Source organism: Aptenodytes forsteri, unplaced genomic scaffold (assembly GCF_000699145.1).
Source record: "Aptenodytes forsteri isolate BGI_AS27 unplaced genomic scaffold, ASM69914v1 Scaffold181, whole genome shotgun sequence".
In the NCBI taxonomy this organism is placed as follows: domain Eukaryota; kingdom Metazoa; phylum Chordata; class Aves; order Sphenisciformes; family Spheniscidae; genus Aptenodytes; species Aptenodytes forsteri.
Window position 1 is genome coordinate 1,745,926 of NW_008795702.1, and position 17,768 is coordinate 1,763,693.

Genomic DNA, 17,768 nt, shown 5'->3' on the forward strand with positions numbered 1-17,768 from the left:
GGGGGGCAAAAAAAGAAACCACAACCAAAAACCTTGAACGGAATTTAGCCTACAACAGTTCTGTGAATTCCCAATACATTGGGAAAAAATTACCCTCCCAGCCAAGATACCCCTTTATAAAAGGTCAGGTAAAGGGTATTTCAGAAATAGAGGCATAACACCAGACACTATATATTAGACTAATCTGAGATAGGAAACTAAACAGAATCAATTCTGTTACTCCAGTTTCCCCAATGAGTTAACACCTAACTAGTTCAACCAGATGGGGGAAGAACTTCTAAGTAATCGGGGTAAATACAGACTATCTGTATATCCAGCTAACCACCCTGAGCATGATTAAAACAGAGCTTTTAGCACTGTCCGATATATACGGGTTATGAATGGAAAGGATCATAGCAGCCAAAAGGCTCTTCTTGTTTAGGATCGCTAGAGAAGCATTAGAGGAAGAGAAAGAGCTTCTGGATCCATATCCACTAAATCCAAGCCCACCAAGCAAAGAGAAGTCAGCATTGCCCTTGCAACGTTGTGTATATACGTACTAGTTATAGTTTTATTCCCACTTCCACGATTCTTCTGAAGGGTGTGTATTTCTTCAGCAATCTTCTGCTTCTCAGCTTCCAGAGCTTCAAGTATCTTTGCATGACGAATAGTATGATCTTCTAGAGCCTGGGGGAAGAAAAAAAAAAAAATCCCAAACTCTGAATTCTGTGTATTTAAGCAAAATTGTTTGTTGCTGTCATTTTATGGAGTCTCAGAACAGAATGAAATTTATATTGGACATCTGCCATATCGATATGAAACCCTCCGTCTTCAAACTCTGACAGTTTTCTGGTTTTGCTTAGATATTGACACGCTTAAAAAAAATACTGGAATTAAAAAGAAACAACTTTAAAAAGTCATATTTGTTGCAGCAGTCAGATATATATGAACACCAGCAAAAACACAGGCATTACTTACATTAATCCTTGGAGTCATAACTTTTGGCACAGGCAATGGTCACTAAAGTTTGGTACATGAACAAAACAGTCCACATTATATAAGAAATAAGGTCAGCATTAGTTTATCCCCAAATTTAATACAATATCATATTCAAAGTGTAAACAAAACTTCTGTTCTTTTGCATAAAATCATGTAGAAAAATACTTCAGAAACATTCCACTTACAAAGATTTATTTAAAAAAAAAAAACAACACACAAAACAAACCACAGTTTATCACAAAAAGCTTTTTTTTTTTTTTCCTCCTTCCAATTACCGGCTTGGTAGCTAAGGCCTCCATTTCTAAACGCTTCTTATTGAAGTGTAGTTCTAGCTCAAGATTTTGCTTTGCCTTCTCTAGCTCCTGTATTTTAGTTGCAGCTTTTTGGTTATTCAGTTCTTGGATTTGCTTCTTACGAGATTCTTCTCTCTAACATAAAAAAGGACAGATGAGAGGAGGTGTACCACTCCTACAGCATTTCTGATCCATCCCTTAGGCAGATATTAAGACTTATTTTCACTTCAATACATTTAAAACATGCAGCCCTTGTGGACTACCTAGTCCAGTGTCAGCAATGAAAGGTTATATCCCAGTTCACAAGCATCACATTATGTCTTCTAGAGCACATTTAAGAAATAAAATACTCCATCATAATTGTTGTTTTACCATGATGTATTCTTCTAGGTAGACTTATATATATTGTAAAAGTATTTCAAAAGACTAACAACAAAGCAGCATGCAAACTTGGAAGAAAAAAAAAGAAGCCATATTAACTAAAATACTGTAGTAATTTTAAAGTCTCATAGCGTAAGTTAGATTTTGTAGGGATTTTTCTTCATATACAAGTTACACCCTCATCAAATTCACACTGGATTAATATTTTAGTTCCTGACTAATTCTATAAACCAAAAATCCCTAAAATAATTCTGAAGGGGATACCTTATACTTTATAACTTCTTGTGTTAGCAAGGCTGATTTTTTTTTTTTAAAAAGAAGAATGAGGCTTAGCATTGCCTAAGACACTGTTACAATATGCAAGACCAAAAAACAAAACACCAAACAAAAAACCCCAAACAAGCAAATAGAAGCCCCATACTACAGCTTCCGTTTCATTTTATTGGTAAGTTCTATGTAACGATGCAATGGCAACTTACCACCTCTGCTTCCAGTGATTTTATTTTGCTTTCATAAGCTTCTTTTTGTGAGGTCAGTTCTTGCTGAACCATCTCTTTCGCAATTTGGACACTCTGCATCATTTCTTCCTTGGCTTTGAGTCGTGCCTCTTCAATTTCTGATTCAAGCCTACAAGTAGAAGTATCATACATTTAGAATGCTGGCTTTAATCTCTTACAGGCTGCATAGAGTATTCTAGTATTTTCTTCTATCACGACAGGAGCCTCCAATTTTAACAGTAAATATGAGGGTTTGTTTTGGTTTTTTTAAAAACAACTTTTATACTTCACCTAGATATTTTTGATTTCATAGGGAAAATGTAGACACTCGTAAAGATGGAAGACATTCCAGAATTTTAAAGTCTACTTGATTTCTGTATTTATTTTATTATGCACCTTTAACAAAATTAAGAACTGTAATAGAAACTCACTAAATCACATTAAGATGCAGAAAAGTAAATTTTAAGTCAGAGCCTTGCGGTTTTATAACTCCCAGGAACAAAGCAAGTACAAATAACACTTTACTGTCTCTCAAATTCTCCACCATCACAGAAGACCAAGGTTGTAACTTTGGGTTCTTCTCTTTTCTTAAAACATTTGCTTTTCAGGCTTTAAATCTCTCTAAAACATCAAAAGTCAATTTCAGACTCATTATGTGCTTGGAAAGAAATGTAACTGAAGAGATACACTACTTTGAGGACCTCTGGAGGTCAGTGTTTCTTTAATAGTGGTCTACATTCTTGACAACTGAACTAGATTGTGGTGATCACCTCTTAGAGGTATACATTCATTTCAGCTAAGTCTGGGACTTCCATTTCCATTATAAATGGAGTTAACAATAACCTTGCTATTTTCCAACTTTCCCTTATTGTGAAATAATTAATAATCTTAAATTTCTTATTTCTTAAACTTATTGCACAGTTGCATTAACAACTGAATTTATTTTTAGAACAAGAAGATGCAGTACTCACTGTGTTCTCTGTGCAATAAGCAGCTCATTCTTTGCAAATTCAAAATCTTTTGGACCATCATGCAAAACCATAGTCCCACAAGATGGCCTTTTAACTTTCTGAACTTCTACTGGATGATTAAACCTGAAATAATGGTCTCCCCCAAGGATCACTCGATCACCCTATTGGGAACAGGAGGAAAAAAAAAGTTTGTTCTCTTTTAGATTTATAAGCAAATTTACAGTGCTTAAAACATAAAAGGTGGGGCTAGAAATCAAAGAAGAAGAGACAAATGTTTATGGTTTCAGAGCCTTCTAAGAAAGCTTTAATATTACAACTTCAGACCGCAGGTTAAGAAATCCACACACGCACATATTTCTTTTACCAAGTCAATTACTTACATGATGCAGAACTGTTGGGTCTAAAATGCATTTCCCATTCACGTATGTCTTTGCTTCTCTCAGTGGAATAATACTCACTTTGCCAACAGTATTTTTTATAACACTGAAAACAAGAAACGTTTGCGATATCAGTAGCTCACGTTAATTGCAAATGATGTTTCTTAATAGACTAAAATTCATGCTTTAGATAGCGTCCTGTTCTTGTTTTTCCAGATGTGGATTGTGTTCATACTATTTAGTTACAACATACATAATTAATGGGTGACAACCTGTATTTTGGAAGAGAATCGATATTTAAATCTAAGAAGAATCCACTGCTAAAATATCACTACAATACCCTGTCATCTGAGCCTTTCTTTGATAATGCTTAATTTCCCAACATACCCACATCTTTCATGTTTTTAGTAATTTATTAGTTAAGTTTCTTCCAGCATTTTCTCTAGGATCAATTGCATGGAATGCACTTTAAACAATATTTCTGCAATACAGCCAAGTTGCTCTCTACTTTTAGTTTTAAGTAAGAACTGTCAAGGCATTTCACTTTTCCATTGAACTTCATGTAATAGAGTTATCACACAGCATCATTAATCAGGTCCTTCTCCAGCATTTCTGCACAAATAGAAAATTTTGCTACATGAATGAAACGAACAAAGAAATTAAACTACCTTGGTCAACAGACTTCTAGAGGGAACAGAAGGAGGTTACCTTAATAATTGAACAGTACAAAAATTATCCCTGAATACTATTTTCCTGGTTAGAAACCCATATTTTGTTACTGCCAGAAGGAAGAGTGACTCCAAAAGAAACGGAAGGGTGAGAAGAAGTATTTCCTGCTCTCACTTAAAGTATAAAAAGAACACTACATACCAATGGTTATCAGCAATTAGCACTCCGGAAAGCTGGATATCGTGTTTCGAATTTGGTGTATACCTTCCAACTGTAGTTTCGCCTTCTTTGATCATATACAACAGCACCTCAGAAAGCTGAGGATCTTCATTGAGATTGACAAGGTTTGGTAAATGATTGTCCATTTTGAATGCAATTCCTGCTTTCTAGATAAAAGAGAGCTCTGCATAAAAAAACAATTTACTTTGTGCATTCAAATATCTATATTAAATTTTTCTAAGAAGTCACAGTAGTCTGTTAAAAGAATAGCATTAAGGAAACCAAATCTTACAACTATTCTAATTCTTCTGCAAGGCTTGCTGATGTTATACTTTCTGTACTATCTCCTATAGAAAGTGAAGTGAAGAAAGAAAACGTACCTGCAATTCTTTTATATCTTCTAATTTCCTTTTCTCTGCTTGTTCAAATTTTTCTTTCCAGGCCCTTAATATATTGAGGGGAAAATAACACAACATATTAGGAGAAAAATTACAGCGTATACATTTTACCATTTCTATTTTAAAGTAAGACATTAACGACTGCCCGACCTTTGCATTTCTGCCATGTCCCTCTCCTGCTGGTGCAATTTTACCCTCAGAGATGTTACTTCCTGCAAATAACGTCTGTATTTTTCAGGATCAGTGTTCAGAGCGCTCTTCTGAGCTGCCTTCAGTTTTTCAATTTCAGCTTTCAATTCTACATTAGACAAACCAGACACACAGTACACAAAAAATGAAGACAAAATAGGGTTTAGACATTTCAGTACGATACTAGAAAATTCATCCTGTTATTTAATCAAAAATGAAACACCTTTCCCCATTCCAGGTTCTCAAGCATAGCCTAAGATATCATCTGAACTTTGGCAAAAAAAAAAAAAAAGCTCACAAAGAAGAATAATATTAAAAGGAAGATATCCTGGGTTGTATTCACCTATTTGACAAGTGGTCAGTCAACACAATAGATTATTAGTAGTAACAGCTCTTACTGAGCAATAAGCTAAACACACATGCAAATGAAAAAACCCTCAAAGGCTGCAGATGTCAACCTCACCTCTGCAGATGTCAACCTCACCTCTGATCAGCTTGGCATTCACATCTTCATTTACTTTAGCAATGTTGATAATTGAACAAGCTTGTTTTGCATAGCGAAGAGTGCTGAGTGTTTCTTCTGTACTGCTGGCAGCTGGACTTACTGTGGCAATCATAGCAGTTTGTGAATTTCCACCAAGACTTTCCTTTAACAACCTTCATTTGACAGGAGAGTAGAAGTCAATCCCCAGCCCCCACATTGAAATAAAAATTAAACTTCTCAATCTGAACAGATTAAATACAAAATACTTAGGGTCTTGCTACTTATTTGAGAGTGATTGTTAGCTACTTAAAATACAAACCAAAGTCCTGTTTGTTCTTCACCTGATGCAACAGGCTAATTTCTTCCCTTCAAAGGTCACGTGAGAGAGAGGGAGGGAAGGAAGGGAAGTTATGCCTCCTCAATAGAAGAGGAATCCACAATCTGAGAAAGCCTTTACTTCTATATAAAAAAATTCTGGTGTACATACCAAGTAAGGACAGATTCCCGGTAAGGAATGAAAGTTTTCTTTCCATTTCGAGATTGTTTAGAGAGTGCAGAAATAACCTTTCCAAGGGTTAACAGTGATTTATTAATATTCGCACCCTCCTACACAAAGCAAAAATAAAAACAATTATAATACAGTTGTTTTCTTGTGTGATGTTATTGACTGTACTGTTGATTTAATTGTGCTTATTCAATGTATGGTACAGCTGTACCATATTAAACATCACCACTGATTAAAAAACAACAATAAGATGCAACAATATCCTAGAAGATCTTCATTTGGAAAGAACAGAGGCCCTGGCTTTAAAATAAGCAGTGTTAAGAACCATCAAACTTATGAAGGCAGCTTAAAAGAAAATCTCTCATTAGAAACTCTATTTACTTAAATCCAAAAAAAAGGGGCAAGCCCCAGCTCCACGGGATATCTGATTGATGGTCTGGAAAGTCATGCGGATAGTTTTTCCTCATTCCTTCTAAAGCATCATTAGGCCTGCATAGCAAGGGGAGTGCTGTCCCAAGCAAGATGTGGCCTGCCGTACTGCGCAGTCAGAACAGCTTTTCTTAGGGCCATCCAACCCTCACTAGCAAAATGCTATGCAATACTTGTAAGCCCAAGGGCTACATATCCTTTTATAACTACAGCTTCTGCCCAAGAGTCCTGGTAGCTGAGGATGCTTTGGAGTTTAGGGGTATTCTTTAGAGTCGATCCTTTTCCACAGATTTCCAATCCTGGTTTACCTTCAGCCTTTCTCCAGTGGTCTGAGCTGTTGAGCAGCATTCACTGCCAGCTAGATCAATTAGATTTATGTGACTGGTAAGCCTACGATCACATTGTTCTTCATCCACAAATTCTACCTGGAAAAGAGGGAGATGTTTGCATTCGAACCAAAATAAAAAGCCTGAGGACAAGCAGAAATCTAAGAAGCTGTTCACTTTAAATACATAAAAAAATTGACACTTCCATTTACTTTTTGACAGGATACCTTCAGGTACATCCCTTGAAGGAGACTAAGTTTAGACTTTTAACCATAGTATCAATTGTTTACGGTTGAATAACTGTATAAGCATAAACTGCACAAACAACAGATTAGCAAACTGTGGGTTTGGGTCTGAAGTTTGACTATTGTGGCTATCCAAAACCCACAGAAATCAGTGTTACTGACTTAGACCAATGAAGATCAGTTAAGTAGCCAGTGGAAAAGTCTCGAGACTAGTCCTGATAGAGAAAAGAAATAATCTAGTGGTGAGAATGGTGAGGGGAAGAAGGAAGGAGAAGATTCGGAAATCGGGCCAGAAAATTAAACCAACCAAGAACAACAAAACCACCAAACCAACAAGTTATTCATGAATGGAGAAAATTGACAGACTGTAGACCTCTGAGGACTTCTACCCATTTCACTTCTGTTTTCAGGCTCATCTCACTAAGTCAGGTTTTGTCTCTTACACATCTGTAAATCAGATGAGGAGTTGTAGTCCCTATATCCTGGAGACACATGGGTGAGAGAGGTATCCTGAAGCAAGGAAACATTTACTCAGTGAACTGTGTTGAAACTGAGCAGAAGCTGCATCCTCTACCATTGTTCCAGCTCATCACCTGCACGAACTCAGCACAGCTATCCACCTTGCATAGCCTAACCTTCTTAGAAGCTAAGTTGTGTTGGTAGCAGTGTGAAATCAGGTCTGGTCTCAATTTGGATTCCAGTTACGTCTCAAAACTCACACTCAGAAGCTTGGAACTACTCCTAGATCTGCCAGTCTAGACATATTTATATTGCTGCTATAAATATATGTAGCACAGAGACATGAGAATCTACTCAAAGCATGCAAAATAAAACACGTTTTGCTGTGTAGAAAGCCATGTTAAAATGCCCCGTGCTTTACTCATCTTCTTCAAGTATATTCTGACAACAATTTTCTAGGCAGCACACAAAACAACTTTTTACTACCTGATTTGAACAGATATAAAACACTCAGCAATACCTTGGTTTGCGTCATGACAAGGGTGAAGACAGAATGAGATCTAGAGCTCTTGTCATTCATTACTGTAGCAGCTGTTGCTCTCTGCTTATTTCCTAGTTCAAGCCAACTCTGTAAGAGATAAAAGTCAGGATGTGAAACCAAAACCTACTTTGGGTAGTTAACTGAAGATTAAAATGTTTGCAAATAAAGTTATTAACACAAATGATGACTCTATAAGGGAGGAATTAAAACTTAAGATTAAGAGATAGCCATGTGAAGAGAGTGACACTTGCCTGTATGCATCTACTTAGCTCCATTATATAGGACTAGTCTTCATTGTCCTTTTACAAAATCAGCTGAAATATCACAGACTACTGGGCAGTCTGTAAAGCATTTTCTTCCCATCCATGGAATTAGTTTCCAGCAGTGAAGGAAGGAGCAAGTAGAAATATTTGTATTTCCTTTTGGTAACCAAATAACTCTTACCTGGATATCAGAGTAAGAACCGACAACATTCCTAAGGTGGGGGAAAAAGAAAAGTTTGGGTTCAGACTGTTTTCTTTCTACAGTTTTCCCTGCTGCCTGAGTTCTGAAACATTTCCCCAGTTACAGACAAAACACAAATATACCATGAAAGCTCCACTTGTCTTGAGACTTTCACACACTTATTTCACTAAAGCAATACACTAAAGGAAATGCCTCAAGTCAAGCTAGACATGGGTACGCATTTTTGTAAAACTATGTGATACTAAGATCTTGCCTCATTTACTGGTGAGTACACAAGCTTTCACAGAGCCTCAAGATAATAATTAGCACACTCTTCCAGGATTACACCATACATCTATTAAAATGAGAACAGTTAAGACTTACACTGTCAGGCCTTCCACATATGGTCCTAACACTGGATGTTCTCTTACACGAAGCTGGTGAGAATAATTTTAATAGAAAAATTATTAGGAGTGCATTAGTCAGACCTAGCACTCAGGAATACCTTAAAATTAAGAGAAAGTCGATCTACATCGCTAGTATGATGTTTTGTTGATGATAAACTTAGCATGAGTCATCTAGAACAGTATTTTCAGGAAGATACCTACAACTGAATTTTTCTGGCTGCCTGAGAAATCACAGCAGGCTGCACCAGGCCATTGCTCACAGAGTTAACTGCAAGAACATGTATCTTATAGAAGATATTTCTGTAAGGTGTGTGTCTGGGGGGGGATCTTTTCTGCAACATAAATCTATTGTTTCCAAGTTAAGTAGCTTAGCTCAAAAACACTGACAAAACTCAGATGAAAGCACTCCTACTATAAACTAGACAGTAGAGTGTTTACTTCTATGTAACTAGTCCACATAAGTCCCAAGTTTAGGATAAAGGACTTATTTCAACAGCAAGTTGAATGTAGTGTGTCTTCTTTATCATAAACTAATACTCATAGTTCACACGAGTGGCCTGTATAGTATTCAATATGTCAAAGTACAGAAAGTACTTTTTTTTTCTAATAAATCAAACATGATAAATTCCTTCCCTACATCCCCTACTTAACACAAGTTTCTTTAATTTATGGTTTTACATATTCTAACACACAAGCATTAAAAACTAGCTAAACTAGTTTAACTAGTCATCCTGAACTAGTTAATCAGGTCACTGATTTCCCCCCCCCCAGCTTCTTGGGAAACAACCAACAGGAAAAAAAAAAGAACTTCCTGACAGCCCCATGGCTCTAAGCAGTAAGTTATCCAGGGCAAAGAATCTGAAAGATATTATCCATCTTGGTGCTAAGCCTTTATATGATAGTAGTTTTCTGTAGCTGGGCAACGTAAATACACAGAGGAAACAAAGTGGGGAAATATTCTCCCTTTGCAAATATTAACATTTTTTCATTAATATACTATGGACTGCAGTTAGATACATAGAGTCAGTGGCAAACGGGCATCCCAGCAGATCAACTATACACAGATATTTTCAGAAAGTGAATGGACATTTCAGTAGTGCTAAGAACTGAGGAGGCTGATGGCTCAAATACAATTAGGCAAATACTTCCCCCCCACCCCAAACACCATTGGAAGCCTCCTGACATCTCCATCCTTCCATTTTAGAACTCCATCTAAATTACAAGATTATAACTTGTATTATAATTAATTATATTGCACAGAAAACTCTTAATATAATCTGGAGATGTAGATAAATAATACTCTCAGATTTTTTTTGTAAAGGCTGATAAGATTATCTTCAATAAGGAGAGATGTTAACAACAATTTTGAGAGATTCTGCTGAATCATTTTGTTTCTATTCCAGCAAGATTATTTTTTTCGCTTAGCATTTCTGAAGTGCCAAGCATTTTGCTTGAAGTCATATAGTGAGGTGGGTTTTTTTTACCGAAATGCCATTATTCACAACAATCTAAGGTACTTAGATAACGAAACAATGATCACTTGTCATTTGTGCATTTTTGATTACAGAACAGATGCCTCTACTTTGAGATTATGCACATACTTGTTTCTGTGAGCAACTTACTGGTTGTTTCTTCTGTCCGCTTTCAGCTTTAAAGACAAGCAAATCATGAATTTTCTCATTGTATACTTCAAAAAAGCTCATTTCAAGATGATACAAAATCTAGTAAAATTAATAATACAAGTGTTATTAATATAGTCCACAAAACATTTTCATCATCCTTTGCTTCAAAAGTTAACCTAGATTACCAGATCCTGCTATTCAATGTTACAAGCATTTGTACTGAAGGGAAATGATGCTAGAGAAATGATCCCAGAGAAATCCAAGAGAAATGATACCCTAAACCAGGGATCTATTGCCAAGAACACAATTTATTGGAATTCCATCCACAGCCATTCCTAGATGATAGCTATCAAGCTTAAAAAAAAAAAAAGTATATACATCCACCTCAGAATTTTCAGTGTTGGTTTTTTAGTACATGAAAACATGGTTTTGTTTGCACCTGCAGTAGTCTCATTCCCTTAGGGATTGCGCTTCTACAGCATGATACATGTAACAGAAGGCATGGATTGATGTTGTCAACATCCTGACATGGAACAGAATGACCTAATGGAAAGATAAACCTTGATTCTACCTACAGCAATTTTAAAGCAGTACTAAACAACAAACTTTTCAGGAAAACACATCTCCTTCCTCTGAAGGTATCCAGGTCTCCCCCCCCCCCTTCTTTTTTAAATAAAATGAGACAAGGAAGATTGCAGCAAAAAACCTAAAACATTGAAGTCAGAAATACAAGATTCGAGACAATTTGCAGCAACAGAATCACTTATTCAGAACGCATAAGCAAAGGAATAACAAACATATCTAGCAGCTCTGCATTTTTTAGAAGTTATACTCTCTAGCCAAACTCAGTAATAAATAACCTTCGCAGATTTCTCAGCGTCTATCAAATCTACTGTAGGATCAGAATATTACGTGTTCACTGGTACTAGTATTCAAAGTCAAGAATTCAAGCATAAAGCAATACAGAAATTTGGAATAGTTAAAAATAGAAAAGTTTGCCTGCATAAGCTTAACTGAATGTTAAGGTCTACAGACCTGCGAGTCAGTCCTTACAGTCATGGACAAACATACAGAGAAAAAGAATACAAAGAACAGCCCTTGTCACCAACATGTTTTGCATCAGATACTCCTTATCCAAGAAGGAGCGTAAATATAAGTTTCTAAGCCTTTTCATAATTTTAAGAGACATTCAGAGTTTCTAACCACAAATTATGATTTGTGTTAATACTACAGAAAGCTTTAGGTGCGCAATTCAAATCTCAGGCGCTATACTGTAGTGAAGCTGGTTCCTCAAAAGTGATTCTGTACCAGAAATTCAGTCTTAGAAAAGCCTCAACAACAGTCAGACAGAAAAACAAATATACCTGAAGAATTCCCACAAACAAACCCCCTGCATTCTCAGTTTGGATCTTTTCTTCTTAAGACATGAAATGAGTAGTTTAAATTTGTTTTCCCCCCCAAGAGTTTAAGTTAATTGTGTCTCCAGTTATGATTCTCTAAATGTACCGTTACTACACCAATTAATTGGGGCAGAAACAGAATGTAACCCTTCATTCTGGAAAGGATTACTACTATGTTGTTTTTAAATCCACATACCATAGCCCTAGGACAGGAATTCAAATCAAAATACATTGTGAGCAGATGAAATGTTCCCACCCCCTCTCAGAAGACCACTCTTTCATGTAGAGTTATGTATGAATAAAGATCTATTCTCAAAACAGAGAAGAAAAAATGTTATTTACAATGAAAATTTTAAATTCTTTAAAAAAAAAATCCGGGTGGGGGTAGTTGATTTTTTTTAAATTTCAGCAAGAATACTGAGCTAGAACACTAGAATTAGAATACTATTAAAGTGTATTTCACTTTGATACGTGACAATATTCAAAGATAAATTCATATTTTTTGAGTTCTATTTTATATGCCTCCACTGAAAGTATGGAACCCACTAGGATTTCTTTTCACCTTTCCTTACATCTTATCTTGTAAGACATGCTATACAGAGGAAAGAATCCTAGTCTAGTGACACATCAAATATATCATGCTGATATTTCTTTTTTAAATTACTGTCATTAAGGAAACAAAACAATGTTGATTTTGACTATTTAGGGAATCCTGTTAATCAGAGCTACTAGCAGAAATAAAATTTGAATCAGCAAGAGAACACAGACATTAATAAATAGGTCAGCACTAAGGTATAAAATGAAAGAATGAAACAGGTATCAAAATACTGAAATGCATCAGTTTCCTCATAATTCAATGTAAGGTCAATAGCATAAGCATACTACCTGTTGCTTGTCCATTTGTGCTATTCGAGTGAAAAGATCTTCACAAAGTCTTGGAATTATTCCTCGGTCTTCATCAAACCCCATCATCCTGTAGTTACAAAAAGAATGCTAGTTCAGTTTTGCAACCCTCTATAGCTAGTTTTAATATTAATTGTATATCTCTAAAGTTGAAATGCCATATGCTTCTAAGTTATAGAAGTAATAAGCGACAGAAATAAACCTGATCTAAGTTGGTGCTTGTTTGAGCAGGGAGTTGGACAAGATGACGTCCAGAGGTCTTACCTAATTCATCCACTGAGAAACGGGTTGAAAACCAAAGTTGAACAAAAACCCTACAGCAACTGAAGAGTAAGCTTTACTATAAACAGTAAACCTATAGACCTTTGCATGCATTTTACACTCTCTGCATCCTGCCAGTGCAGTAACCTAAGCCCCTCTCCACCTCTGGCGTAGTTCTTTCCTGTCTAGTTCTGCCGCTGCAGAACACCAGTGTACCAGACTAATTCAGCTACAGTCTAGAGACTCAGGCAGCCACACAACATAGTTGTCAACAGACGTTTGTTGTGTAGACCTGAGACAGTTATTACTGATATTAATTTCAGCCTTGCTGAAAATACAAAGGGGTGAAGGTCAGTAATTGTCTACCTGAAGGTGGAGGAAAAGAAAAAAATACAAACCTACAAATAGGATAACAATTGCAATATTGAGCATATCTTTCTTTTAGGCCAAGGTAAATAAACATTACAAGTGAAAATAGAGTTTCCACTTAAAAAGAAAATCCTACCTCTGTATAAGTTCTATACCTATGATAAATTGAGTAAAAACATAAAATTGTGATAAATTGAATAGAAACATTTCTGATCCTCAACTACATATTTAGAAGTCTATAGTACTTCATGGGAATTATAAACCTCATAGAACTGATTTTAATAGATGCGTGGTTAGAAACAAAACCGTTCACTAGGCATTCTATTGAAAAATATACACAAGGTATATGAAATTGGCTATAAACCCTCAAAACGTTATTTGTCTGGGATTATTTTGGGTAAAGATTAGATGTCAAATAAGCAGTGCCACAAACGTGGATTTATTTATTTATTTAAAGTTCTGAAACAGTCAGGACCATAATTGGAAAGATCTCTGAAAGGTCTTTTCCAAAAAACATAATAAAAGATCTCTAAGGTCTTTTCCAAAAAACATAATATACTTTAGAACATGTCACTTCACGCACAAAATAATATAAAGTGGTGAACAGCAGCACTGGGAGAGCCCAAGAAGCTCTCAGCATTAATAAAGGTTTTTCTTCACTAAAATCTCTGGAAAGAGCTTTTATTTTCTTCACTAGACCTAGAAAGAGGTCAGTGTCAGCTACATAAAAATATTCTACAGCTAACTTTATCTCAATTATTATAAATATTGTTTTAATTATTTTTAATTTGTTTTAAAATATGCAAAAACATTTTAACACAATCCAATAACTATGAATTCTATTCCATATAATCTCTTTTCATTACTATAGATTGCATAACAATTAGCTCCTACAGAATTTTAGCAGTTATTATTAGGAACTTACGTGTATGATTTTCCAGAACCAGTCTGCCCATAAGCAAAAAGACAAGTGTTATATCCCTCAAAAGCTCTTTCTAGGAGCGGCACTGCCAAAGTTTTATAAATCATTGCTTGGCTTGCAAAATTAGGGTGACACTTGTCAAAAGACCAGAAAGAGAAGTCATAACTGAAGCTGTAAACTTGGTTTGTGGCTGGATTCCGTACAGCTGTCTCCGAACCGCTCATGGAGATTACAGGGAGCGAGTTTTCATTTTTCTCTCTGAATGGAAGGGGGAAAAACAATTAAAAAATTAAAACGCATAAGCTACATGCTTTAAGTTAGTCATTTCAATCAACTGCCTTATGGAAAATAAAAAGTTTGGTAATCGTTGTTAAAAAAAAAACGTTTGATGACCATACAAAGTATTCAAGCTCAAAATACTTCAGCTAATGAATATGTAAAAAATAGCCCCAAATACCCGTAAAGTGAATTCAACCTCTTAATAAAATCTTTATCTTGATGTTGCATGAAATAACGGCTAATTTCAAAGTAGGTATTACATCCTTATTGGGTCAATGATTAAACAGTTCAAAAAATAGAAAGCAGGAATCAACATACACTATAAAAGCTACTATTAGCATCAGAAATAAGTCCAGGATACAAACCTGTTACTGAAAGGCCGTACACGCACAGCTACAATCACTTTGCTGTTTTCCACTTTGAAAACATCTTTCTCAGCGCTACTGCTCTCAGCTAGAGTTTCTGCGTTCTCTTTTGTTTTTGAGCTTCTACTCACAGAAGGAGAGCCAAAGACACTAGTTTTCTTTTTGGCTAGAATTTGAAGATGAGGCGTTCGTTTATTTGAAGCAGGCAGAGATGGTTGATCCTGAGAAGTGCTGTTCTTTGGTGTAAACTTAAACCCTTCTGTTGAACCTTTTGTTGGTGTCCTTGGTCTTTCCAAACCGTTATGTTTTATAATCAAGTGTTGCAACCTTTGCTTTCCAGCTAGCTTATTTATATCGCCTTTTTCATTCAGTTGTTCTCCCGATACCCTATTAATACATTTTGAAGTAACTAGTTGTTCTGATTTAGGAACTTCATTTGGATATTTTGTGTCAGCAGCGCTTGTCCTATATTTTAAACGCTTGCAGCTATCATTTTCACACAGACCATCAACAAAGCCAAAGGAATCCTTGCTGTTCAGGTTACACTGCACCTTCGAGCTTGGCTGACCCTCAGCTAACTTAAAGCTTGGTTTAACATCATGGGTATCATCCTTATTAATATTTGGTGGAAGTGCAATCTTGTAGTTTCTTTGTGCAGCCGAGTCATTATTTTCTAGTCCAGGCACAGTATTCTGATTAATTTTACTCTTCTCTGTGGAGCCAGTCCTCACACGCCTCTGCAGAGTAAGTTTTTTCTCCATTTGTGTATTTTCCATGCCCTGTGTTGCGATTGCATGCAATTGTTCACTACTGGACACTGATACTTTGCTTGCTCCAGTTCTCCTCTGGAGTGTTAATCTGCCTTCGGGTTTAAATGTGGTTGATGTGTCACTCACTTTTTTACAGGCTGAAATCACGTAGGTCCTATTTAGTTCCTCAGTCTTATTCTGAGAACATGAAAGTAGACTATCCTTTTCTTCTCCTGACACCTGTGATTTCAGTTGCTGCCCAGATGTTTTGTTGCTGGTATTCTGTGAAGAAGTCTTCTGCAAAGCGGTAGTACACTGTGCCTCAGAGAGGCTTCTTGCAGGGACTGTGTAAATAGGCATTTTGTCTTCCAGCGAGTTAACATTAGGTTTTTAATAAGTACACCACCTTTACTAAAAGATTATTTCTAGTTGCTTCTTCTTACGGAATCTGGGGAGACAAAGCAAAAATTTTTATGATGCTCATGTCCAGTGCAACTTATGTTCCGGTGCATGGGGAGCTCTTTGCATATACTGCAGTAAATCTATGTCCCCAAACATTAATAACAATTAGTATCCTGTTTCACCTCCAGCACTTAAAAAAAAAAAAAAAAAAGCCATTCTTCTATATTTGAATGACTGCTTCCGCCAATAGTAGGCTATTTGATTCCATTTATTGAGTTCTATGATTTGTTTTGGAAAGTAAACCAAACGTCATGAAGAAGCACCAGTTGGTACAAAGAATGATCTAACTATCTAGCAACAAAGATCACCATCGACATTTCTTCCAAATGATCTACCATGATCCCCAAAGAGAGGGCATTCAAGATCGTGCCTCCATTTGCTCGCAGCTATTTATGCTCTTGGCGTTTCACAACTAACAGGCTCCAATAGAACAACAAAATCATTAACGTTGCATAGGAAATCTGTGAACACAGAAAGCAGAATTTTTTCAGGATTTTTATATATAATACAAAGCCCGCTCTCAGAACAGGACAGTTAATAAAGATGGCTATTACCATGTGTTTGGATATTATTTTAGTCCACTATAGTACATACACGCCTAGCAAAACAAAAACATACCTAGCCTAGGGGACAGAAGAAAAACTGTAAAATGCGTTCCACACCCTTTCTACATGTAAATATTTAGAAAGCTGTATACATCCAATCTGGTATAGAAAAGTATACTTTCACTGTTGCATATGTATCATAGTTATCAGGTTCTTACAGGTTTGACATCACTACCCACTTGCCAACTGCAATTAATTTGCTATCAAAAGTCAACAAGAAGTCACCTGCCTTAGACCCTTCCAAAACTGCATATATCATTAACAGAAGAAGCAGATGGTCAGGGGAAAAAAAGGAAAGCAAGATGAGAGCAAGTGATGTAGAAGCAACCATTTAACCACTGCTCCAACAGAAGTTTCTTTTAATGCTACACTTTTAAGTTACAGCTTTTGGAGTACTCTCAGAATTTATGCGATTACATCCACTTCTACACGTGTCATGACTGCACAAAGTTTTCATAGCTCAAAAGCTGTGAGGAAAGTTTCAAGAATTTCAGACCAGAGCGTATTTATTGCTCAATCCAGTTTGATACAGGAAACTACTTACTATATGTGAATTATAAAATACGCATTTTGTGGACTGCACCTAGCAGTCAGTAAATAAAGAAACGTGGTTGTGAGCCATGAACTTTTAGTGTTTTCTGAAAAGACAACCTTTTCCATTCAGCTTTAAAATAACTAGCGTAAGAACAGAAGTTCTCCCCTCCTGTTGCTATAGCCGTGCCTTGCAAATATTCACAAAGCTTTCCTGTAGGAAACTTAAACCTCCCCATCAGAAGCTCCTTCATTCTAAAATAAGAAATAAGGTTCAAGACTTGTTAGAAGTACGCTTGTTCCTCATTTTTAGTCGATACTAGAGATGAAACCCAAGTGTTCAAAGCTGGGTGAAAGCGTAGGAAAAATCGTCATCTCCGCTATCCCTCAGCAAACCCGCCCTCCTCCTCAGGCGAGCCCCCGTAAGACTCTCGACACGGCCACAGATCCCTTTCACGACCGCCCCGCTGAAGGCGCCCCTCAACCTC

General features: G+C 36.4%; 1 protein-coding gene across 1 annotated transcript in view; it reads right to left on the reverse strand.

Annotated features, from left to right (window-relative positions):
• Positions 1–16,246, reverse strand: part of KIF14 (kinesin family member 14) — a 27,472-nt gene extending 11,226 nt beyond the window's left edge. Inside the window, exons 1-18 of the mRNA XM_009283218.2 lie at positions 14,934–16,246; positions 14,293–14,547; positions 12,720–12,807; positions 10,435–10,533; positions 8,790–8,842; positions 8,406–8,436; positions 7,941–8,048; positions 6,699–6,815; positions 5,944–6,062; positions 5,457–5,629; positions 4,934–5,081; positions 4,766–4,829; positions 4,368–4,552; positions 3,501–3,603; positions 3,121–3,281; positions 2,132–2,279; positions 1,254–1,406; positions 536–666 (exon numbers count right to left, since the gene is read on the reverse strand). Of these exons, the coding sequence (XP_009281493.1) occupies positions 536–666; positions 1,254–1,406; positions 2,132–2,279; positions 3,121–3,281; positions 3,501–3,603; positions 4,368–4,552; positions 4,766–4,829; positions 4,934–5,081; positions 5,457–5,629; positions 5,944–6,062; positions 6,699–6,815; positions 7,941–8,048; positions 8,406–8,436; positions 8,790–8,842; positions 10,435–10,533; positions 12,720–12,807; positions 14,293–14,547; positions 14,934–16,042 (3,245 nt within the window). The 5' untranslated portion in view covers positions 16,043–16,246. The remainder of the gene's footprint in view (positions 1–535; positions 667–1,253; positions 1,407–2,131; positions 2,280–3,120; positions 3,282–3,500; positions 3,604–4,367; positions 4,553–4,765; positions 4,830–4,933; positions 5,082–5,456; positions 5,630–5,943; positions 6,063–6,698; positions 6,816–7,940; positions 8,049–8,405; positions 8,437–8,789; positions 8,843–10,434; positions 10,534–12,719; positions 12,808–14,292; positions 14,548–14,933) is intronic.
• Positions 16,247–17,768: the final 1,522 nt, after the last annotated feature.